Source organism: Euprymna scolopes, chromosome 7, assembly GCF_053919585.1.
Source record: "Euprymna scolopes isolate OS-2025 chromosome 7, ASM5391958v1, whole genome shotgun sequence".
Classification (NCBI taxonomy): domain Eukaryota; kingdom Metazoa; phylum Mollusca; class Cephalopoda; order Sepiida; family Sepiolidae; genus Euprymna; species Euprymna scolopes.
This window is the reverse complement of record NC_136488.1, coordinates 158110666-158135415: the sequence shown is the minus strand read 5'-3', so window position 1 is coordinate 158135415 and position 24750 is coordinate 158110666. Positions and strand designations below refer to the sequence as shown.

The 24750-nt window shown below is 33.5% G+C and overlaps 1 protein-coding gene and 1 long non-coding RNA gene across 9 annotated transcripts in view; one reads left to right on the top strand and one right to left on the bottom strand.

Annotated features, from left to right (window-relative positions):
- The window catches only part of LOC145280105 (uncharacterized), a 124349-nt gene that overhangs the window by 48594 nt on the left and 51005 nt on the right, over window positions 1–24750 (bottom strand). The window lies entirely within an intron of this gene.
- On the top strand, window positions 3047–16800 carry LOC145280104 (uncharacterized). 2 transcript variants are annotated; one of them, XM_080131842.1, is made up of 3 exons: window positions 3056–3933; window positions 8764–10109; window positions 16380–16800. In XM_080131842.1, the coding sequence occupies exon 2, from the start codon at window positions 8870–8872 to the stop codon at window positions 9443–9445; it is 576 nt and encodes a 191-aa protein (XP_079987968.1). In that variant the 5' UTR covers window positions 3056–3933; window positions 8764–8869; the 3' UTR covers window positions 9446–10109; window positions 16380–16800. The 2 variants fall into 2 exon arrangements, with proteins under 2 accessions (XP_079987969.1, XP_079987968.1); XM_080131843.1 differs by lacking the exon at window positions 8764–10109 and having other exon boundaries at window positions 3047–3933.

The following is a 24750-nucleotide window of genomic DNA, read 5'->3' as shown; positions in this document are numbered from 1 at the left end:
TAATTTCCAAAAGGAAAAAAAATATTTGTACACATGAAAAAAGAAAAAAAAAGTTACGAACATTTTTTTCACGGCGAGCTAACAAATTCAGCTAAATTTTGAAGTTAAATAAATTCATTGTAAAAATCCTTTGAAAGATAAACAAAAGATTTTTTTTTTTTTTTTTTTACAAAGGCATCACCACATTATCAAGGCCCAGAGGCCACTCAAGGATAAGGGTTAAAGAGTGTACAGTAGAAGTTGGTCAATATAGTAATCATTAGTAATGAAAATTTGGTAAATTTAATAACTTATATGGAACGGCTCATCAAGAACTTATTTACCTTAGACTTGAACACAACCATATTGTAGTCAGCCGGAAAGCAGGAAAACGGAAGACAATTCCACAGGCGTGCAGTTCTAAGAAAGAAGCTTTGTTCATGGAATCTATGTTTAGGTTTAGGCACAGATAAAGAGTGGGGGAAATTATTGATAGTGTTTACAGCTAGACGAGTGTTTCTTGTGAAAGTTTGGCGAGGGGGGACCATAGATTGAAGCTCAGTTGAACACTTTCCATGAAAATAACGATACATCAGAGACAAACTCGCAACATCTCTTCTGTGAGATAGAGGTTGTAAGGAGGAGAAAAGGACATCTCCTACGAGGCTACGAAGTCTATTTTGAACTCTATCAAGGCAGGACAAGTCCTTTCTAGCAGCTCCTGCCCAGATGTGGCAACAGTATTCCATCCTTGGACGTACCTGGCTCTTATATAGATAGAGAATAGCATCAGCAGTGAGATATCTACTGGATCGATAGAAAGATCCCACCATTTTTCCAGCGGCCTTGGCAACAGATTTGATATACGTGTTCCATTTAAGATCAGGAGTAATGGTCAAGCCCAGAAGCTTGTCAAAACTTGAGGCCTCCTGAAGACGAGAGCCATTCATTTCAATTGATGACAAATGTGGATTAAAATGTTGATGATGTAAAGAGAGAAGCTTGGTTTTAGATGCATTAAAAGTAACCAGCCACTCCTTTCCCTATTGTACTACATGCTCAAGATCAGAGGAGAGAGAATTGGAGAGTACTTGCTCGTTTACTGTTTTAGATGTGGTACCATAAATGGTAGTGTCGTCAGCATAAATGTCTACAAATGATGTAAGGATATGATTTGGAAGATCATTAATGTAGATCAGGAAAAGAGTTGGGCCCAGGATGGATCCCTGAGGGACACCGGCATTAATACTGAGAGCTTCTGATTTTTGCCCCTCAACTACTACTCTTATGAACCTATCAGAAAGAAATGATTTAATAATTGAGAAGACTTTTCCAGCTATACCATAGCTAGCGATCTTATGAAGTAAACCTTTATGCCATACCCTATCAAAGGCTTTAGATATGTCAAGAGCAATTGCCCTAGAAAGATTGCCACCGTCGAGAGATTTGCTAATCCTATGCGATATAACTTCTGGGTCTATTTCAAATATAATTAGTAAGTAAAGTTCTAAGATATTGAATTAAATAGAAAAAAAACCCACCTTGTTTGTACAAAAATAATTAATCCTTAAAAGCACCCATAAGCGAGAAATATTAAACCCTCAAAAGTGAGAGATTCTCGCTTCGTTGAACCAAAACAAAACGAAGTCCTTGTCACATATGTTATACGGAAACCCCAAATTTCAGAGTTGAAAGGCTGTCTGAAAATGACATCAGGTAGTTAAACGGAGGTAGGATGCTATTTTTTCCCCAGCTGTGCATCCGTACATTCTTATCGTGAACGTTTGTATAATTTATACCATTTTTTTAATTCAATTATTTTTCTATGTTCCTTCATTTAAATTAAAACATTTTGTTTTATTTTTCAAGATTATATAAAAATTATGTTACGTCGAAAGTTTCACATTCATGCAAGCAAGAACAATATTAGAATCTTACATTTTTCTTTACATCTAGGTCACCACTTACCAAGGCCTGGAAGCCACTCGGGATAAGGGTTATTGCGTGTACAGTAATCAATGGGATATATATAACAATTATGCGAAACCTGTAATCTAAAAAAAAGTAAAATATTTTTTGCGATCATATTTTTTGTGTGAAAATATTAAAAAAAAAAAAACAATGCTTAATTCAATGATAATATCGGTAGCTCAAGAAATTAATTTTTCCTTCGAGTTATATCGAATTCATTAATACGGACTCTAGGGTTTTTTTTTTCGTAATGTCCCTGTAAAAATTAAATATTTTTTTTAATTGTTACAAATTACGATGCTTTATTTTTTTTTTTTATAAAAAAGCAAAAATAAATTAATGCATTTTTTATTTACTACTGAAAACCATAACTTTAGAAAAGGTATTTTTTGTTTATACAAAATAACACATTTTCACTCAGATTTAAATAACAATACTTAGTTCATTATATTCCGTGATCATTATTGGATAAATACTGAAAATTTCATTCAAATTGGTTTATTATCTGATTTTTGGTGAATTTTTAAGTAAAGGGAGGGGTCAAAATGTTCATACATCTTGAGCATCGGCATTCATTTTGCACGCACCTACTAGTAGTCTTACCGTATTGAATTTATATGTGGCGTCTACGTTTGCAAAGCTATAACGTTTTTTTTTTCGGATGGAAATAATCTTTCCTATTTTATTATATATGGAGATATTTCTGAAAACCTTTTATTTACAATTACTTTTTAGGGAGTGGAGTTAATGCTTTTCGGGCACTCCCTAATAAAATAAATCTTTCAACACAAGCTACTGAATAAGCGAACAAATGACTTCGTAAAACTTGCAAGGAAAAGGTTTATTGAAGTAAGGCGAGATGCTATTAGGATATAGCTGGGATTGAACTCGTCGTCTGCCTTTGCCCGGTAGTTATTCCTAAGTGGGGACAGTCTATACCGATGTAGGCAGAGAGAGAGAGAGAGAGAGAGAGAGAGAGAGAGAGAGAGAGAGAGAGAGAGAGAGAGAGAGAGAGGAAACAGGTCAGCTCTCTTTGACGTCTCGCTGAACAAAGGGAGAGTTTTTCTTGTCCGAGATGGAAGCAGTTATAGTTCCTTAAGGGGGTAAGGAAGATCCCTGCGCTATGCCTCTGATTGGTCAGTATGTGCCATATCGCACAGTCAGGGGAGGCACTGACGCACAAGAAAAGAGTTCTATTTGTTTCTGCTACAACTTTCAATGCTGTATTGAACATTGAAGAAATATATCTGAACAGACGAAACTTGAATACTTGTGCACGAGGACAAATAAGCAAGTTTGTGACCATGCACACACTTCCTTATGATTATTAAGAACGCATTTGCCAACTGCTATTCATCCATTATGACGTTACAAGGATCAACGACCTTTTTACAACTACCATTAATCTTTATAGTGTCATCATTTATGACGTCATCCATTTTCAAAACATGCACATCTGTAGATATTTACACGGTGACAAGATAACACAGTAAAAAGGAAAGAAGATCCACAGGTCTTTAATAGCATGTAGATGAATATATAAATACTAGACATTTTGCCTGTTAGAAACAAGGAAAAGTTATAGCCCGTTTATTTAGAATGAGTGCTTTATGTCAAATTGATGATTGAATATGGTTAAATTTGTGTTAACTTTTCTGCATTAAATACTGATCTGTAATAATCCCTATTAATCTCCAACTGTACATACTTAGTCAGCTGCTCTATCAAAACAAAGGTCTATACAAAATTTCAGCTAGATCAGATCTGTAGTTTCCGAGAAAAGTGGAACGGTCAAACAGGCAGACAGACTAAGAGAAAGATAATATAGATAAAAATCGATTGAATGCTTATTTTTACACAGCAGGATTTTCAAGGCGGAACTAAAGCTTTAAGATATACCGAGTCGATGATTTTTTAGACGAACTTTAAATAAAACGGTTCATCACTTGACAAAACATGAACATGGCGAAACAAACTCTCTTCGTAAGTACAAAAAAATATTTTTTTTGTTATTATTGTGCATAATTTTGGAGTTTAATGTTTAATCTTTGGCAATGAACAACATTTGGTACTAGTGCACATTGTGAACCAGACGTATCTCAGCGTTTGCTCGGCTTTGGCCGGAACATGACGTTAACAGCCGGATAATGCTGAGCGAAAAAATTATACCATAAAAGAAAACAGCAAAATGAATAACTGTAAGATGTAGACCCCCCCCCCAAAAAAAAACAAAAACAAAACAAAATAAAAATATATATATATATATATATAAAAAGACCTATCGTGATTTGGTGTTTTATTTTTTTTTTATAAATAACTATGAAGAAAAGGTAGCAGAAAATTTTTTTTTCTTTTGAGTGGGGGTCAACTAATTCAAAGGAAATGTTTTTCAAAATAGGTTCAAAGAAGTTTTGTTTTGTTTTTCAAATATATTTTGCCATTCTTTTTATGCTTTAAAATTTTTTATTGACAAGGAAAACTGGAAACAAAACTTTTTTACGAAGTATTTTAAAAAGTATTTTTTGTAAAAAATATTTTTTTAATCAAAGAGGTTTTAAAGTTGTAATTTAGTTTCTGATTGGCTGATTAGAGTGTTACGTAAGACAGCAGCTAAACCCGAGCTGTTGCCCGGCATAATTCGGCTGTTGACGTCATGGTCTGGCTAAAGCGAAACGAACGCTGAGATACATCTTGTTTACAATATGTACCATTACCGGACTATTATTTTTGGAAGTCTAAATTTATCCGGACGATGTTCTTTTAAAACCAAGTGGCCTCATGCCTTGTCTGGAACAATTTCCATGAACAAAAACATGCAAAATGTCCCAAGATAATTTTATGTTTTCGAAAGTGAAAATTAAATTGAAAAAAGTAGCAGCAATAACAACAAAAACAAATGAAATTACAAAAACAAAGCAAAACACAAAACAACGACTATAAAACTATAAAATGAAAAAAATAGTTTGCTTGAAGCATTGTTGGTAAATAAATATGGAAGAGTATAAGAAGTGTGGAAACCGAGTGTTGAAGTGATGAACCGAATTGGTGGTACTCTTTAATATTTCGAGAATAACATCTCTCTTTTTTTTAAACAGAAAAGAAAAGAAAAGATTGTCGTAAAATAAACATTCTTTTAGTATGTGCAAACTTTTGTCTGGCCAAAACTTAATCATAAAAAGAGAAAGGTTGTTTGCTTTGAAGCATTGTTGATTAAATAAATATGGAAGAGTATAAGAAAGCAAATTATTTTGTATATAGTTTATATATATTTTATATATAGTTTATATATATTTTATATATAGTTTATATATATTTTATATATAGTTTATATATATTTTATATATATTTTATATATATTTTATATATAGTTTATATATATTTTATATATAGTTTATATATATTTTATATATAGTTTATATATATTTTATATATAGTTTATATATATTTTATATATATTTTATATATATTTTATATATAGTTTATATATATTTTATATATATTTTATATATAGTTTATATATATTTTATATATAGTTTATATATATTTTATATATAGTTTATATATATTTTATATATATTTTATATATAGTTTATATATAGTTTATATATATTTTATATATAGTTTATATATATTTTATATATAGTTTATATATATTTTATATATAGTTTATATATATTTTATATATAGTTTATATATATTTTATATATAGTTTATATATATTTTATATATAGTTTATATATATTTTATATATATTTTATATATATTTTATATATAGTTTATATATATTTTATATATATTTTATATATAGTTTATATATATTTTATATATAGTTTATATATATTTTATATATATTTTATATATAGTTTATATATAGTTTATATATATTTTATATATAGTTTATATATATTTTATATATAGTTTATATATATTTTATATATAGTTTATATATATTTTATATATAGTTTATATATATTTTATATATAGTTTATATATATTTTATATATAGTTTATATCGCTAAGGCTGTGGTTTATTTTCAGTTTGATGATTAATTTTTATTAAAGTCTTGCTTCATGCTGATAATTTGAAATCCGGCTTTCATTAAGATTCGCACTTCTTTGTTCACAAAACCATTCGGCGGAAGTGACGTCAGACAAATTTTAAGCTACGGATGACCAACACTGTATATAATGCAGATTTTTTTTTTTAAAGCAAATATAAAAATAAAAGTTTTATTCAAACAGTTTTTATTTGAACTTCTATAACAAAATTATAATAGAAATATGTTTATGCACGTTTTTTTTAAAAATCAAACATTAGGTGTTAATAATTTTTTTCAGATCAAATATAAAAATAAAATTGATGTAAAATGTTTTATGAACTGTTTTTAAGATCAAACAAAAACAGCTCATTAATATATAAAAACAGCTATAATCGAAACCGAAACCAAAACTTATGAAGAATTCTTGGTAAAATTATTTATTACGAGAAATGGAAAGTCATAATACTTGGACGACAGTTATTCCGAAGAAAAAAGATGTAAGCGTGACACAGAAAATAGCACACACGCTATCGTAATTAATAGATTAAGAACATAAATTATTTTAAAGGAAATCCAGTTGTAAAATTAATTTAAAAAATAATTTATTTAGCTTTACCTGTGACGTATTTGTGATGTATTTCTGTTTTAAAAATGAATTTAATATTTAGTATGACTTATAAACATTTTAAGTTCTGTAAATATAGGTCTGAGGATAGTTATCATTTTTGTTTAGTTAGTAAGGCAAAACTCCTATTAAATATTATTACTGCTATTAAACGGTGGCCATGTGGTTAACGACATAGACTGACGACCTGCGTGTTCCAAGTTCAAATCCAGTTCTTTCCACAAATAATCACTTTCACTCGAGATGTTGACGACCTTCTTGTGATTCCCCCCGTAAGTACCCGATGTTTTTCTAGAAAAAATTCTGACAACAAAACTATCGATGAAACCAATGCCAACAATAGAATCTGCGGATTCATGCGCTATACAGGGTAGAACGACACATTTGCCCCCCTAAAGAAAACAACACTACAGCTTTATTTTTAAACTTTTATAGAAAAAATCAACTCAGGTAACTTGATTATGTAGGAGAGCTGACATCTATTCAATGTAGCCACATTCAGTCTGAATCACCGTCTCGATACGGGTCCGGAACTGGGAGCATGCCTTTTCTACAAGCACCAGCGAGAGCTCGGCGGATAGCGTTGATGATTGGTGTTGTGGGAGGTCATGTTGGTGATGTTCTCGACGTATGACCAAAGAGAAGTAGTTCACCAGGAGGGGGCCAGTAAGAGAAACTATAAAGTCGTAGCACTTTTTCTGAAGCCAAGCCTGGGTCTCTTTGGACTTGTGGGCTGGCGCCGGGTTCTAATGCTACACTTCGAGTCTACCAGCGGCCACCTGATCGCACCAGAGGATTACCACAACCTTCTGCACATCCAGGTATACTTTGGTGTTAACTTTCAAGCCGACTTCAGAAGATGTGAGGTGGCATGATGTGGCCCTCACTTGAAACTACACCAAAGACCATAAGCGTGACCGGAAATTTTGTTTTCATTATGCCAGGCACGTCCCTCAAGCGTTGAACCGTCCGGATTTGAATCTTTAGAATGCCGGCAATATTCCTGTTGTCTCATAAATTGGATCGGTACAGAGCATGAGTTGTACAGCGGCGCATCTCCGATCTTGCTCTTTGAATATTGTGTCATTTTTAGACAAGATAGAAGGACCTATCGCTCTTGGGATTCGTACACAACTGTCATCTAGTAGATGGTCTACAACAAAAACGAAAAACAGTTTACCACAAACGGAAATGGAATTATGTCTTCTTTTCTAGGGCAGCAATTTTATCGTTTCACTCTGCAATGATGATGACTTTTATTAAATATTAGCGGGTGGGGGGCGATCGTAATATACGCTTAAACATGATATTTTGATTTATCCAGATTTCGTATATATTATTACAGAGTCGTGATTTCAAAAGTAAAAAAAAAGTATTTGGGTGCCATCAGCTAGAATCGAAATCAAAAACAAAACTAGCATTCAAAGCTGGTGACGTTACCACTGTACCAACGTGACACGCATATGATCTGATTAAAAATAAACTAAGGTGAATGTACAAAATGTATAACGATTTTTTAAATTTTGATCCCTTTTTGACCCCTTAAAAACTATTGTAACCGGCTAAAGACCAACAAAAGAACGGCCCATAAAAATCCAATCATTTCAGGCCCCTAGCGCCGATCTAAAACTTTTAGTTTCGGAAGAGATAGAGTTTGAAAATATGAAAACAGACAGACTGACAGACAGGCAGACATATTGCCTTTTATATAATAAATTATTTAAAAAAAAATTTTTTTTTACACGGTGGTCACCACTTATCAAGACCTGGAAGCCACTCAGGGATAAGGGATATTGCAAGTACAGTACGTTAGTGTGGAGATTTGATGAGGTGTTTACTTAAGTGGACGGTTCATTAGGAATTTGTTAACGTTGGACTTGAAGACATCCAAGTTGTAGTCAGGTGGGAAGCAGGCAGACGAAACAGAGTTCCACAGGCGTGCAGTTCTAAGAAAGAAGCTTTGTTCATGGAATCCACGTTTTGATTTAGGCACAGATAAAGAGTGGGGGAAATTTTTCACAGTTGATTCAGCTAAACGGGTGTTTTTCGTGAAATTATTATTTTAAGTTTTATTATAATATATTCCAAGCAGATTTTGATAAAGAATTCTCGTTCGTTAAAGTTACTTGCTTTTTTCATTCTTTTCAGGCTTCCTGAGAAAATAACCAATCGCGGAATCTTCAAACTAAATCTGTAAGAACGTCCGAAGATTTGGCCAAATTGACAACAACTCGAAGAAGATTTCGTACAAAGGATGGAACGTGAGACTATGGCGAAATATATGAAATCGACTTCGTGGCAAGAAATGCAAGGTGAACTGACCAATATCCAGCCTCAACTGAGAATGGCTGATTTGATTAAGCTATGGCAACGGAAGTCTACTGCGTCTGATTTAGACAAAGAACAGAAAAAAGATAAGAAACGTCCCATCGCTACGGATTACTACCCTTTAACAGAAGAAATGAAAGACGTTAAGCAGCACTCGACCATTACTTGCCAAACTGTTACGGATCAAAAAAGCGCCGTTGAAGAATTACGAAAGAAAAATAAGTGTATCAACGAAGAACTGAAGGAAAGTCTCATCGATCCCAAGACTGCTACAAAAGAAAAGAATCGGTGGAAACAGAAAGCAGTTGAACTAAAGAATCTTAAAAACTTCAAAGAATCTCATTTGGATTTCAAAACTGAATTGTTTGAACGAAACTCTGCAGTTGCTGCACTGGAAGAATCTATAAAAGAAGCTGACGTCCACATTGCGAAATCGAAGGATATAGAAATCGAGGCAATGATTTCTTCCTTGAACGAAACAACACAAAACAGGAAGCAATAATTTGAGAAATGTTACCAAAAGCTGCAAGAGAAGTTCCTTGATTCTAATCTTCTTACCAAAGGAAACCATGAAGAAATTCAAAGACTTTTTGATTTTAATTCTACCCTCATCTGCTCCTTGAATGACATCCAGAACGATATCCAGAAAGAGCTAAAGAACACAAAATCTCGAAAAAGTCTGTCTTTTGCTGAATAGAAGAAAACGACAATCTCGAACATTCAACAATTACGTCACTTAATTTCCAAAAAGATAAAATTGAACAGGATCCATACATTTTAGAAGAAAGGCGCCCAGAATCTAAGATAGTATTCTTAAAATGGCTGCGTGGATATCTTTCCAATCTGTGGTCTTCCCAAGAAAAAGAATACATGAAATCTAAGGGAGTTATTCTTGATTTGATCTCAGTGATTATGTCGAAAGCAGAGACTAACAGTGACCTCATGGATCAAATTGATTATTTGCTGGTGAAATGCGAGACGATGTCCAAACATATTGAATCGTTAGAAATATCTGTGATAATCAGGAATTTTATATAAAGACCCAGATCGCCAATACCGAGAAAATGAAACAAGCTAAAGGAACAATGAATTATGATAAGGTTTTCGATAAAACGGATTCACCCAGAATTGAAAACGTTACCCTTAAAGTAAAGAGAAGAATCCAAGTAAGAATAAAATCTTTCTTAAATTTTAAATATTTTATCTGGCGTGAAGTGTGCAGTTTTTAGTGCTTAGTAGAGTTTAGGAGTCGAAAGATATAAGATCCGACTCTGACTCCTAGAATTCTAAAAATTCAGACTTTTATTTCCTTATTTTTAAAATAAGGAAATCGAAATCTGATTTTTTGAAATTCTAGGAGTTTTCCGCTAGTCAGAGTTTCTATTGATTCTCAGGAGACTAAAATTCTTACAAGCCCAACTCCGATCCCGGTTCCTTCTAAATCTTCTGATTCCCTTCAGCTCCAAATCCCGCAACCATTGGTTGCAAGCAAATAATAAAATGTACTTTATTTTAAATATATTTTAAATGATCTTAAATGGAACACGTACATCAAATCTGTTGCCAAGGCCGCTGGAAAAATGGTGGGATCTTTCTATCGATCCGGTAGATATCTCACTGCTGATGCTATTCTCTATCTATATAAGAGCCAGGTACGTCCAAGGATGGAATACTGTTGCCACATCTGGGCAGGAGCTGCTAGAAAGGACTTGTCCTGCCTTGATAGAGTTCAAAATAGACTTCGTAGCCTTGTAGGCCATGTCCTTTTCTCTTCCCTGCAACCTCTATCTCACAGAAGAGATGTTGCGAGTTTGTCTCTGATGTATCGTTATTTTCATGGAAAGTGTTCGACTGAGCTTCAATCTATGGTCCCCCCTCGCCAAACTTTCACAAGAAACACTCGTCTAGCTGTAAACACTATCAATAATTTCCCCCACTCTTTATCTGTGCCTAAACCTAAACGTAGATTCCATGAACAAAGCTTCTTTCTTAGAACTGCAGTAACTGCACGCCTGTGGAATTGTCTTCCGTTTTCCTGCTTTCCGGCTGACTACAATATGGTTGTGTTCAAGTCTAAAGTAAATAAGTTCTTGATGAGCCGTTCCATATAAGTTATCAAATTTACCAAATTTTCATTACTAATGATTACTATATTGACCAATTTCTACTGTACACTCTTTAACCCTTATCCTTGAGTGGCCTCTGGGCCTTGATAATGTGGTGACGCCTATGTAAAAAAAAAAAAAAATTTTATAATCTTTTTCACACCTAATTTACCTTATTGAACGTTTTCATCTAGGTTGACGAAACTCATTACTATCTGATCATATTGAACAACTAATTACAATTAAAAATACAATTCATAACTAACAATCGAAGGTTAAAAATAGTATATTATCCAATAAAATTAAGGCTTATTTTAGTATAATTGATATTTGGTGTCTGTAACAAAAACTGGAACTTTCTTAAACAATTTAAAACATGTAGAACTGTTACCCAAGTTTACTCTTAATACTGCTTTTATTTTTACGGGGAAGTCTGTGTGAATGAGTTCATGAGACTGTGTGTATAAGCCGTCGCTATGTTTAGTAGGCGATAACAGTTTCTTCTGTTTTCTGCCCAAAACCTGCAATCCAACTGCTAGAGGTAAATTTAGTTTGTCTGCAAGGCATCTGTGTAGTATTTGATATCACCGCGCTGTGAGTGACAAGGGTTCGTGTGGTCGATTGAGTCTCACAACTGGCTGTGATTGAGTTCTCGGTCATGTATCCAATACCTAACTGGTACTTGGATTCTGGAAGAACTTTTTCAGATTTGTTGAAATCTCATTTTAGTAACCAATCAGAATAAAGTATCTGGCCGATCAAAATTAAATATTGTTTCTGATTTTATGTTGAGCATCATTCACTCATTTCGGATTAATCAGATGATTATTGTTGGCATTCGTTTCCTGATATCTTTATAGTTAGAATTCTTGGGATTCAAGGATCCCAGTAAATAAGCAAAGTGGACGAGATAGTTTCGAATCTACACTGGCTTCTTCTGGTTTACCTGCGCGCATTGTCAACAAGCAAATAATAAACCATTGTTTTTTTTTCATTCCAAAGTTGATATTTAATATAGGAAAAGATTTAGGCGCGTCGGTTTTAAAGGAGGATTATCTAAGGGAGATAATTCTCATTTACTAAAAAAAGAAGCATTGCCGAAACAGTTTACGTAGTAAAAATGAATACAAATGAAAAACATTAATATACGAATACTATACCTAAACAATACTATACTCAAGCAACACTATATCTAAACAATACTATATCTAAACAATACTATACATAAACAATATTATACTCAAACAACACTATACCTAAACAACACTATACCTAAGCAAAGCTATATCTAAACAATACTATACATAAACAATACTATACTCAAACAACACTATACCTAAACAACACTATACCTAAGCAAAGCTATATCTAAACAATACTTTACCTAAACAATTATAATCAGTTAATCAATCGGAAAAGGAAACAAGTTGGAAACAAGTTAATTAACAAACTAAAAATGAAACAATGTTACGTAATAAAATAAACATTTTTAATTAACATACACAAAATCAAAACTAAATAAATTATAACAATGAAACAATTTCAAAACTAAAAAAAAATTAACTTGTGTTAATTAATTAAAAAATTTAAACCCCCATATTGATCCCTTATTGCAAGAATTATGCGAGGGAATATTTCTCCCTTTTCTCTTTTTCGCCAAAGAAACTCCATGAGACGAAGATAGAACACCTCAATCTTGGTCCTCAACAATTTCCGGATATGTCTTTTGGCATGAGACCAAAATCCAAAAAGGGATCAATATGTGATATATATATATATATATATATATATATATATATATATATATATATATTTAATTAATTGTCGTAAACTGTTTCAGCAATGCTATTTGTTTTAGTAAATGGGAGTTATCGCCCTTAGATAATCATCTTATAAAACAGAAGCACCAGGCTATTCAAAAAGTCTTGGGCACATTTTGACATTGAATATCTCAAGAACTATTAAGGATATAAAAACGCATCTGGTATATTCAGAAAGTTTGTAATCTCAAGTTTTTCATGGAATGTTCAAAGACGTTCAATGTGAGCACACATCAAGCCGATAGTCCAATACTTGCCAAACGGGTCCCAGCATTGCGTTGTTAATGGTTGCAACAACTTCTGTTATGTGGGCTTGCAACTCATCCACGTCTCTTGGAATGGAAGGCACATAGACCAGTAGGTGTAACAGAAGCGGCCATTAAAAATGACGTGATAAGAACTAATAATTCAACTTACTATCTTTTCGAAGCTTATAACTACTTGAAAAATGTAAATCAAACCCTAATTTTTTTCAATTAAAAGAGCAAAGACCAAATTTAAAAAAAGATAACAGGTTTAATAGCAAATTATGCAATATTTGTTTTTATAAATCGGTTTTCTTTAAAAAGATTTGAAGAAAATAAACGAAATTTAACTTACGTCGATCATAAAAATCGATATAAATTTCAAAAAATCACTTACCTATAAAAATACTATTGAAAGTTTAGTTCCATTCTTCATTGTTCAGAATTTATCCATATTTATACTTTAAATTCCACGTATTTCTTAAATAAAAAGATTTTTTAAAGCGAGTGTAGTAGAAAATCGCATTTTCGTAACGTGTTTTGCGCCAAGCTTAAAAGAGCTCCTCCTGCTACTATGAAATTTATCAAATATGGATTCGTCAAAGGGACATAAATAATGTGTCTTTTTTATTGCGTGTGTTAACCAAAATTAGTATTTTTCGTCCTCCGTAGTTAAAAAGAAACACACATTCACTTATAAGTTTTTCCGCTTAAACAAAAAATCCAGTTCGCCGATTTTTTTTAATTCTCTTAATGAAATACACGAGTTTTTGATTGATATATTTTAATACTTCTTTATCGACTGACTTTTTTTTTAATATCTAAAAAAAGAAAACATTGAATGAAATAGAAAAATTTGTCGTCAGCGTCTGGTATTTACTTGACGATATAAGCATAACATGAGCTTTCATTAAAAAAATCAACGTGGAAAAAAGTTTTTACACTTTGCACTTTACAGGTAAATTAAAAAAACGATTCTTTTTTTTGTTTTAAATTAGAATATTTTATTTATTGATCTTTTATCTTCAATTTGTGATATATAAAACTTTGGTACATAAATTAATTATTAAAATTTTAATAGATATTTCAAAATGGGGGGGGGGTGAATAAAAAAAACGTTCGTCTAAAATATTATATTTTGGCTTATTGGAAAGAGTATAAAATTTCACATTGATCTTGAAAATATCGTAAAAATTGAACCAATAGAAAAATTTTGATAGATTTTTTAATTGAAAAAAATTTAAAAAAATTTAACTCGTAAAATTCAATTGATTCATTACGTAAAAAAAAATGGCTGTATGAAGGCGCGTCGGCATTTTGTAAACGTTTTGTACACACTTTTTTAAAAAATAAAAAATAATATTTCTATTATTTTTTAAAACAACTTTAATAGTTTATATTGGAAGTATATTCCATACAGAAAATAAACAGCCGACTTTAAAAGGAGAAATTATGAGTTTTTTTTATATTTTATTCGGAGTTTTCTCTTAGGGGTTTAAAAAATTCCTCCAAATTTCTGATACACCTAATAGACCAGTTCTTTCACAAATCCCCACAAAAAAAAAAAAAATCGCAGGGTGTAAGATCTGGAAATTTGGAGATTTGGAATACATATTGAACTAGTGTCCATGATTCATTTTTTTTTTTTGCAAATTCAAGCACACAAAACGCATTTTCTGTTGAGTAAACGTTATTACTGAATCTAAAAAGAGATGAAAAAAAGATCAATAGTCTCACAGTATATTTAATGCATTTATCTTTAAAATGTCACCACATTCATCTTACTACCATTCATAGTTAAGCTGATATGAGGACTTGAAATGTGCCCAAGACTTTTGGAACACCTTGTATTTTAAGAAAAAAGAGGGATACTATTTTCCTACATTTTTTTTTTACAAAATATTTTAACAAAGGCATAATTTAGTATTCCTTTAATAAAAATCGAGCTTGTGACGAAAAACGAAACAACCGCTTGTTTATAGTGTTCGCAGGTCAACCGGAAGTGAACAGTGTACACACAAAGTAATCTCTTTCATTTTGATCTTTTCTTAGAGGTCTCGAAATCTAATTGATACAATTTCTTTTTAGAAATCATTTATAAATGAAAGTATTTCTGTGGAACGAACTGGATTCGAACTTGGCATACCCAGGTCGTCAGTCCGTGCCGTTAACTACTTAGCTAGTCACCTCTCTGCTGCTATTGTTTTGTTGAGTGAATGTGCGCTAGTTGACCACTAGAAGTCTTACCTATTAGAAATTGCTTTGTAGAGTCATTCGAGTTTTAATAACACATTAACTATCCAATGTTTGTAATGATAGTAAAAATGTATCTTGTTTTTGTATTAAGTTGGAAACAAAATGGACTTTTTTTTTTAATTTGGAAAGAAAATGTTGCATGTAAAAATTTAGAAGAGGAAAATTTTTATAGAAAAAAATTACCAAAAAACAAAAAAACAAATGGAAATTTTTTGTCAAACAATTAAAAAAAATGTAAAGTTTTAAATGATGATAAAATGTGTGTGTTTTTTTTATTGAGTTGGAAAGAAAATGAACTTTTTCAAATAAAAAATTTGGAAAGAAAATGAAACATGTGAAAATTTTGAAAAACAATTGTGCTTTGCAGTAAAATCTGACCCTCAACTGTTACTGAACATGCCCAGTAACCACTCTATACCGTCGTAAGAACGAAAGTTAAAAAAAAAATGGCGGCTAGTGCAAACTATTAGAATAAACTTCGAGATAGTGAAAATGTTAATATTGTAAACAGTTCTTGTCAGCTAGAATTTTAAATGTGATATTCGTTCGCAACATACCCGAATACACATGAAATAAACTCAGACAACCCTAAAAGGCAACTTCTAAAAAGTAAGACTTCCGGTGATCAACCAGCGCATTTTCACCTTTGTGATGATTTTGATGATAAACATCATTCATGATGACGAATTACTGACAATTGTTTCCCCGATATCTTTCTATTAAGAACTCCTCCTAGAAAGACATAGTGTACTTACGGGAGGACCACGTGAAGGTCCCTAAGTGAAAGTGTTTTTGTGGAACGTTCTAAATTCGAACTTCGCATGCCCAGGTTGTCAATCCGTGTTATTAACCACTGAGCTACCGTAACTCCCCTGTTGCTGCTACTATTTTTGTTGTTGCTTACAGTTGCTGTTTTTTTTTGTTTTTTTTGTTTTTTGGATACGGTTGTTCGCTCGGAACAAGTTTCTGCGAAATCACCAAATATGTTTTCTGTTTTTTTTTTTCTTCAGGCTTTATTGGAATATAACCAAGCCCAGAATCTCGAAAACAAATTCGAAAGAGCGTCTAGAGAATTGGTGAACGTGAAGCAAGAAAAGAGAGAAATGATGAAAAAATTGATAGCCTCACAAAAACATGCAGAATTCTTGGAACGTGAGAGCCTGACGAAAGACATTAAAGCTGTCCAAACAGAAGACTTGCTGAATGAGCAGACTATTCTTCGTTCTCAGCTAAGAGCAGCTGATTTGGTCAATGTTTGGCATTGGAATTCTAGTTCGTCCAATTTAACCGAAGAGCAGAAAACTCCAGAAACGCTCTCTCTTCCTCATTGCGGGGTATCGTCATGTAAGCGAAGAAGCAAACAACGAAGAAACAATTGAGCATCTTTAAGAGTGTTTTAGCACCCCTAATAAAACAATTGAGCATCTTTAAGAGTGTTTTAGCATCTCTAATAAAACAATTGAGCATCTTTAAGAGTGTTTTAGCACCCCTAATAAAACAATTGAGCATCTTTAAGAGTGTTTTAGCACCCCTAATAAAACAATTGAGCATCTTTAAGAGTGTTTTAGCACCCCTAATAAAACAATTGAGCATCTTTAAGAGTGTTTTAGCACCCCTAATAAAACAATTGAGCATCTTTAAGAGTGTTTTAGCACCCCTAATAAAACAATTGAGCATCTTTAAGAGTGTTTTAGCACCCCTAATAAAACAATTGAGCATCTTTAAGAGTGTTTTAGCACCCCTAATAAAACAATTGAGCATCTTTAAGAGTGTTTTAGCATCTCTAATAAAACAATTGAGCATCTTTAAGAGTGTTTTAGCACCCCTAATAAAACAATTGAGCATCTTTAAGAGTGTTTTAGCACCCCTAATAAAACAATTGAGCATCTTTAAGAGTGTTTTAGCACCCCTAATAAAACAATTGAGCATCTTTAAGAGTGTTTTAGCACCCCTAATAAAACAATTGAGCATCTTTAAGAGTGTTTTAGCATCTCTAATAAAACAATTGAGCATCTTTAAGAGTGTTTTAGCATCTCTAATAAAACAATTGAGCATCTTTAAGAGTGTTTTAGCACCCCTAATAAAACAATTGAGCATCTTTAAGAGTGTTTTAGCACCCCTAATAAAACAATTGAGCATCTTTAAGAGTGTTTTAGCACCCCTAATAAAACAATTGATTGTCAAACAAAAAAGCACGGAATAAATAACAGTATTTTTTTGTTAACAAAAGGACGAAATGATTTATTTTGGCAGCAGAAAGTTGACCATTGGACTATGTCCGGGTTGAGAAAGATGGAATAGAATGTTCTTTTGGGTCTGCCAGTCAGGAAGTCGTTCTTTGTGTAACCCCAGGTTGGCAGCAGTTATTTTCAACAAAAAATCGTCGATGCTGGAATGTCGAGTGGATAGGGGCGAGAAAGAAAGATATCTGGTTTCTCTGCTGGTCGGGTTCTATCTGCTTGACTGTGTTTTCCAAAAAGGGGCTAAAGAAGTTCCTTAGGGGACAGATGAATCACTGCGCCCCACCAACTGTTTGGTCAGTGTATGGTTGAATCACTCAGCAAGGGGGTAGGCGTTGATTCATTTCAGGAAATAGATAATTTGTGACTGCTACATATCACTTGATTAAAGAGTTTCTTATGGAGGAAACACCATCGAAGAATTAAGGAAGGAAAATATGCGCATCAGTGAAGAAATAAAAAATCTGAGCGATCTTGACATAATGAGAAAAAGACAAGAATCGGCGGAAAGAGAAAGCAGTTGAATCGATTTTACTATTCATTCACGACAAATTAAGGTGTGACAAATGTACGACAAGTCACAACAACTGCTCCTACTGATTATTTGTTCGTGTGATATTTAGGCACGACAATTAATGCACACCATATTAAGGCATAACAAATAGCTTCATTATTCTTTTTCACGAAAAATCTTTGTGAATTTTTTTCAGACTTGAGGGAATATTAAAAATGAATCTGCTTCGAATATAAAAAGAAGTTAAAAGAAGAAAAAATATATATTTTTCAAATAGTAATTATTTACATAAAACAATAATAAAAAGTAAAGATACCAGCAAATTATTTATTTCATCCAAATCGTGCTTGGTTCGCCTAAAAGAAAAAAAATTGTTAATTTTTTTATAAAGATATTTAGCAAAAAAAAAAAAACAAAAAAAAAAAAAAAAAAATCATCGCTCACACACTCTGTCTTTCTTGAATTCCTTATGCCGCTCAAAAACTGATGCTCGATTCATGCAAGATAGTCCAAAAGCAGTTTGAAACAATCCATACGTTTTTCTTCATTTTTTTCAAGTTTAAACAGAATTTTATTGCATATCGTTCTTTTAAAGTGTCCTCACGTCCAGATTGTATTTTGGAAATTCTCAAGCTGCGACAATCAGGCTTTAGTAGAGCGTATTCCGATTCCTACTGCAGCTGTTCATTTGAACGTGAAATCATAAAAAAATTGTCAGTCATCTCATAAGATGTATAGCAACATACTACATTTTCAAGAGTCTAGAACGATTTTAAATGCATATACAAAGAAATCTGGTAACTTTTTAAGGCACCTCGTATTTTAATCAACCATGAAACCATCAGTTCTAGTGTTTTTTGCAATGAAGAAGAAAAAATTATAAACTGAGGTAATTTCATTTTATTGAAATGATTGCTAATGACTTGAAATGGAAACTCACACACCGGGTTGGTAGCCCGTGTGACGAAAAAAGATATCTAAAAAAATAAATGTTAAAAAGGCAGGTTAGGTAAATTTTCACCAAAAATTATGCATAACGGCCAAAAAAATGTATATGAACGCCCAGTACACAAAAAGTAATGAATAAAAAAATGTTTGCTAAGAAATATTATAATCCGTCCTAAAACCATTGGTTCTGGTATCTTTCAGTAAATAAGAATTCATTGTACCTATTTACAATGCCTCCCCACGGGACAGAGTTAGACACCAGAGTTGTTTTTTAACGTGGAGAAAAGGTACAAAAATAAAAATTTTCTCAGTCGTGAAGGATTACTCCTCCACTGTGAGAGAACGAGAAATGGAAGTGCCGCATCTGAAGAACAGGCAAAATAAGAATTCATTGTAGACGTAGGCATTTTACTTTTGTTTTTCTGAAGTGGTTGATAAATGAAGAAACGAAGAGTCGCTAATAAAAAGAAATGTTATAAGGCACGTTAAATAATCCTGAAGCTATCGGTTCTGGTGTTTTCAATGAAGGAGAAATCCTTTAGACTGAAATATTTTTTGTTTTGTTTTTATGAAGTAGTGTACAAGTTCAGAAATAGATCCCAACTAATAGTAATGAATGCTGAAGAGCAGAAGTAAAACCATTGTTTCAACGTAGGAGAAATCTTCATGGACTGACGTGTTCTTTTTTTTCTAAAATGGTTTATAAATTAATAAATGCAGTCATGCTAATAAAAAGAAATGTCGATATGCAATTTTTCAACTATTAGTTGAACTAATATCAGTTCTACAATTTCTTAAAAGCGTTGAAAGCAGAAATAAATTCAAAAGAATCGAACAAAAAGAAAGTATAAATATTTAATTGCTTGTGCAGCAAACTTTTAAATTATTTTATTTACTATTATATTTATGCTGTGTCATTTGTCATATCATGTGTTGAGTTCTTTTTGAATGATATTCAGGCAAGCGTAGCGAAACTTAATATTATAAAAAACCCGTATCACAAATTGAGGATATTTTAGAAAGAAAACAAAAAACAAAAAGAAAAAACACTTCCTTATACTTCATTAGTTACAATGTGTCAGCAATTCAAGATATTTAAAAAGATAGCGATTAGTTGCAGTCATGGCCTCAGAATCATGACATGTACTTCTGTAAGATACATTTTATTAAGACTATGTCTGTATTTGCCCTCCATCGCCCCCATAACAGCAGAGTTACTATCTGTAAGATCATATCTGAGAAAATTGACATCCTTTTCGTCTCATCCGTCGGCTAACATTCATGTCTGTGGACACTTCAATGTTCACAATGTGGAATGGTTGACCAACTCAAACAAGACAGGTGATGAAGGGAGGTTCTGTTACAATTTCTCCATTGCTTATAACCTAACCCAAATTGTCCATGAACCCACCTGTGTGCCTAACATTAATGATCACTATGCAAGTCTCCTAGACCTTTTTTTCACAACTTGCCCTGAGCTATGTTCATCTTCCGTTCTGTCTAACTGGGATTTTCCGACTACTCGGTTGTCTCCGTTAAGATAAAAACAAAAAGCAATAATAAGTCCTCAAACATACCTGTCCATCGTACAGTATATCGATAATCTTTGGCTGACTGGGATAGCTTTCGTACATTTATATCAGATTCACCTCTATGTTCCATGTTTAAAAATAATGTGTCCTCCATAGTATCAGACCTGACAGAGGTTAATTGTATGTATAGTACAGTTCATACCCTCCAAAGAAATTTAAGCTAAAACCCAACATCAAGCCGTGGTTCTCTCCAGAATATGCTGCTGCTGCCATTGCACACAGAAATCACTATTTCCATTGCTTCCAACGTAATAGATGTACTTAGACTAAAGCCGCCTTCAGTACTGCCAGCAATCATCGTAAAAGAGTAATAAAGAACGCGAAAGAGTTGTATGCTCAGTCCGTCAAGTCCAAAGTAGTTGAGTAGTGGCTTAGTTGACACCAACTTTGACAAATAATTAACAGAGTCCTGAATGTGTGTGCTCTATCCCAATCATAATCAATGGACCCGAGGTAATCTCGTCAGCATCAAACAAAGCCAAACTCTTCGTCAAAAGCTTTGCAGCTAATTCTCCCTATGCGATCAGTCCCCCGTGTTAATGTAGACATTGGTTACCTCCCTTGCTTGTGGTGATATAAATAGGAGTCGGCCATCTTGGTTTAGTCAGTTCGTTCGTACAGTTTAGACAGACTACAAGTGTCTCAACAAATGGTAGCAGAGATATCCCTCTGTGTGCGACAAAACGAAAAAAAAAAAAAAAAAAAAAAAAAAAAATTTTTTTTTTTTTTTGTACAGCTTGTCTGTAGCACTAGACAGATCGGATATCAGATATGGCAACTTCGAACAAACAACCTCCATTGTTGGAGGGGGAGGATGTTTACGAGAACTGGAAACAAGACGTTGAAATGTGGTCGTTGTTCACGGATCTTTCTGAGGAAAAAAAAGGGCCAGCAGTGTTTTTGACGCTACCACCGAATATTAGAGAATGTGTTCGTGAATTGCCAACAGGTGACATTTATCGTGATGAAAATGTACCGGCAGTGAAATCAGAGCCCGAAATCGTCAACTATAATTATTCTAAACCGGGTAACAACAAAAGGCGTTTTCGTCGAGGACAATCTAATCCATGTGACCGAAGTGGAAACGTGTTGTTGTGTTACAAATGTCAGTCTCCGAACCATCTAATTAGAGAGTGTCCTAGAAATACGCCCAGGTTTACGAAAGCGACAGAACAAATACACTTTACGTTGTTCATTCAAGAAAATATTTATTTGAACAGTACAAATGAAAAAATCTCAAATCTTGTAAAGGAAACATTTGGAATGGCAGTCTTGGATTCTGCTTGTACTCGCACACTGGCTGGCGAAGTGTGGCTTGATGTTTATTTAGATACTTTAAATGAAAGTGACCTGCAACTAGTGAAGTATACGAACTCAGACCGGAGTTTTTGTTTTGGTGATGGAGTGGCTGTCACAGCAATTAAAGTTGCTAAATTTCCGGTTACACTCGGAGGTATAAGAGTTTATATCGAAGCAGATATTGTGAAAAACGACTTGCCTCTTCTATTAAGTCACAAATCAATGAAGACAGCAGGAATAGTGCTAGATTTCCGGAAAGATATGTGCTGGATTTTTGATAAATGTATTGAACTAAAGACCACAACTTCAGGGCACTATTGTCTCCCCTTAACAAATAAGTTGTTGGATCATAGTGGTACTAAGAACATTGTATTACATGTTCAGAATTTTGGTCAGTGTTCTTTCACAGAAAAAAAAAAAAAGCAGAAAAACTTCATCGACAGTTTGCTCATGCCTCGAAGGAAAAACTTGTTTCCTTGGTTAAAAAAAGTGGCAAATTCAATGACAAGGAATTTATAAAGGCGATTGAGGAGGTTTGTGAAAACTGTCAAATTTGCCTTAGATTTAAAAAAGCTCCACTGCGACCGGTTGTGGGATTGCCTCTTGGCAATAGATTTAATCACACAGTTTGCATGGATTTGAAAGAGTTCATCCACAATGAGGTGTGGATACTACATCTCATTGATGCCGCTACCAGGTATTCAGCGGCAACATTGATCAAAACAAAGAAGAAGGAGGAGATCATCAAAAACATCTTTATGATGTGGATTACCTATTTCGGATCTCCTGTTCGTTTTCTGAGTGATAATGGGGGTGAATTCAACAACGAACACTATAGACAGATGAATGAAAAACTCAACATAGAGACCTGTACTACTGCCGCAGAAAGTCCATTCAGCAACGGTACTGTAGAACGTCATAATTTGATAGTTGCTGAGGCAATGAAAAAAACAATTGACGATGAGAAGTGTGAACCTGAAATTGCCTTGGCATGGGCTATTTGTGCAAAAAATGCCCTCCTCAATTACTCTGGACACAGTCCAAATGAACTTGTATTCGGTTTCAATGTAAATACACCCTCAATTCTGACAGACCAGTTACCTGCTATGGAGTCCTCTACTACAAGTGACATGGTGAGAAAAAATTTAAATGCTCTCCATAGTGCAAGGAGAAACTTTTTGGAAGCTGAGTCCAGTGAGAGAATTAGGAGAGCTCTCAGGTCTAATGTCAGAACTTATGCTGATGAAGATTATGCTACCGGAGACCAAATCTATTATCGGAGGCAGGGTTTTAAAGGATGGCGTGGTCCAGCAAAAGTGTTAGGCAGAGAAGGCCAGTTTGTCTTAATCAGACATGGCGGAGCATTTTATAGGATGCATCCGTGCCAATTGATGAAAGTGAATAAAAACAACGAAAAAAGAACAAAAAAAGCTGAAATGCTGGGAAACACTACAGAAGGGAAGAATGAATACCTTCCAGTTGAGGAGGAGGAGTTGCAGAATCAAGTGGTAGAAAGTGAAGATATAGACAGAGAAGAAGTTGTTGATAGTTCTACCAGTTTAAGAGATAAGACTGAAAAACCTGGCCGAAATAAGACCATAACTTATAAAATAAATGGAAGTGAGGAGTGGAAGAAAGGAAAGGTTATGTCAGTACAGCCTAAATCAACTGGCAAATATAGTCATTGGATCAATATAGAACCTGAGGATGAAAACGAGGATCAAGTTTGTATCAACTGGAATCATATTGATCATTGGAGAGAAGTGCCCCAATATACTGAACAGGAAAATGTAGTCCTGCTCACCGCTGAACAAGAGCAGTCGAAAGCTGTAATGGATGCCAAGCATAAAGAAATAAAAAACATGAACACCTATGAAGTATTTGAATGTGTGCCATACACAGGTCAAAAAACAATATCCACAAGATGGGTGATTACTGAAAAATTCAAGGATAATCAGAAAACAATGAAAGCTCGCCTTGTAGCACGAGGCTATGAAGAAAATAGTAATCTGAAAACGGACTCCCCAACATGTAGCCGTGAAGCTATGCGAATGGTCATGCTAACCGCATCAATAAAGAATTGGATGCTGCAGACCATAGATTTTACCTCAGCCTTTTTGCAAGGTGGTATTTTAGAGAGAGATGTGTACCTGAGGCCACCATCTGATGTTTGTCCTAAATCTCAAGTGTGGAAATTAAAAAGATGCATCTATGGATTGAATGATGCTCCACGGGCATGGTACAAGAGAGTTACTCAGGCTTTGATTGAATTAAAAGGAGTAGCAAGTGCTTATGATAATGCATTGTTTTTGTGGCATGATATTAAAGGAAATTTGACTGGAATTCTTGCTATGCACGTGGATGATTTTGTTTTCTGTGGAAACACAGAGTTTGAAAGGGATGTGATTGCAACATTGAAAGAAAAATTTAAGGTGGGATCTCATGAAAGTGGAACATTCAAATATGTTGGACTGAATGTTAATCAACAGGAAAATGGGATCACTGTAGAACAAGATCTATATGTATCTTCCATATCTCCAATAGAAATAAGCAAAGGGAGGATACTGAGGAAAAATGATGAACTGAATGAAGAAGAAAAGCATGAGTTGAAGAGACTTGCAGGTCAGATGATGTGGGTTTCAACTCAAACACGCCCTGATATAGCTTTTGATGTGTGTAAAATGAGCAACACTGGAAAGCATCCCAAAGTAAAAGCCTTATTTGAGGCGAATAAAGCCTTATCAAAATTGAAATCCAAGAAGGGTTCTATAACATTTCCAAAATTGGG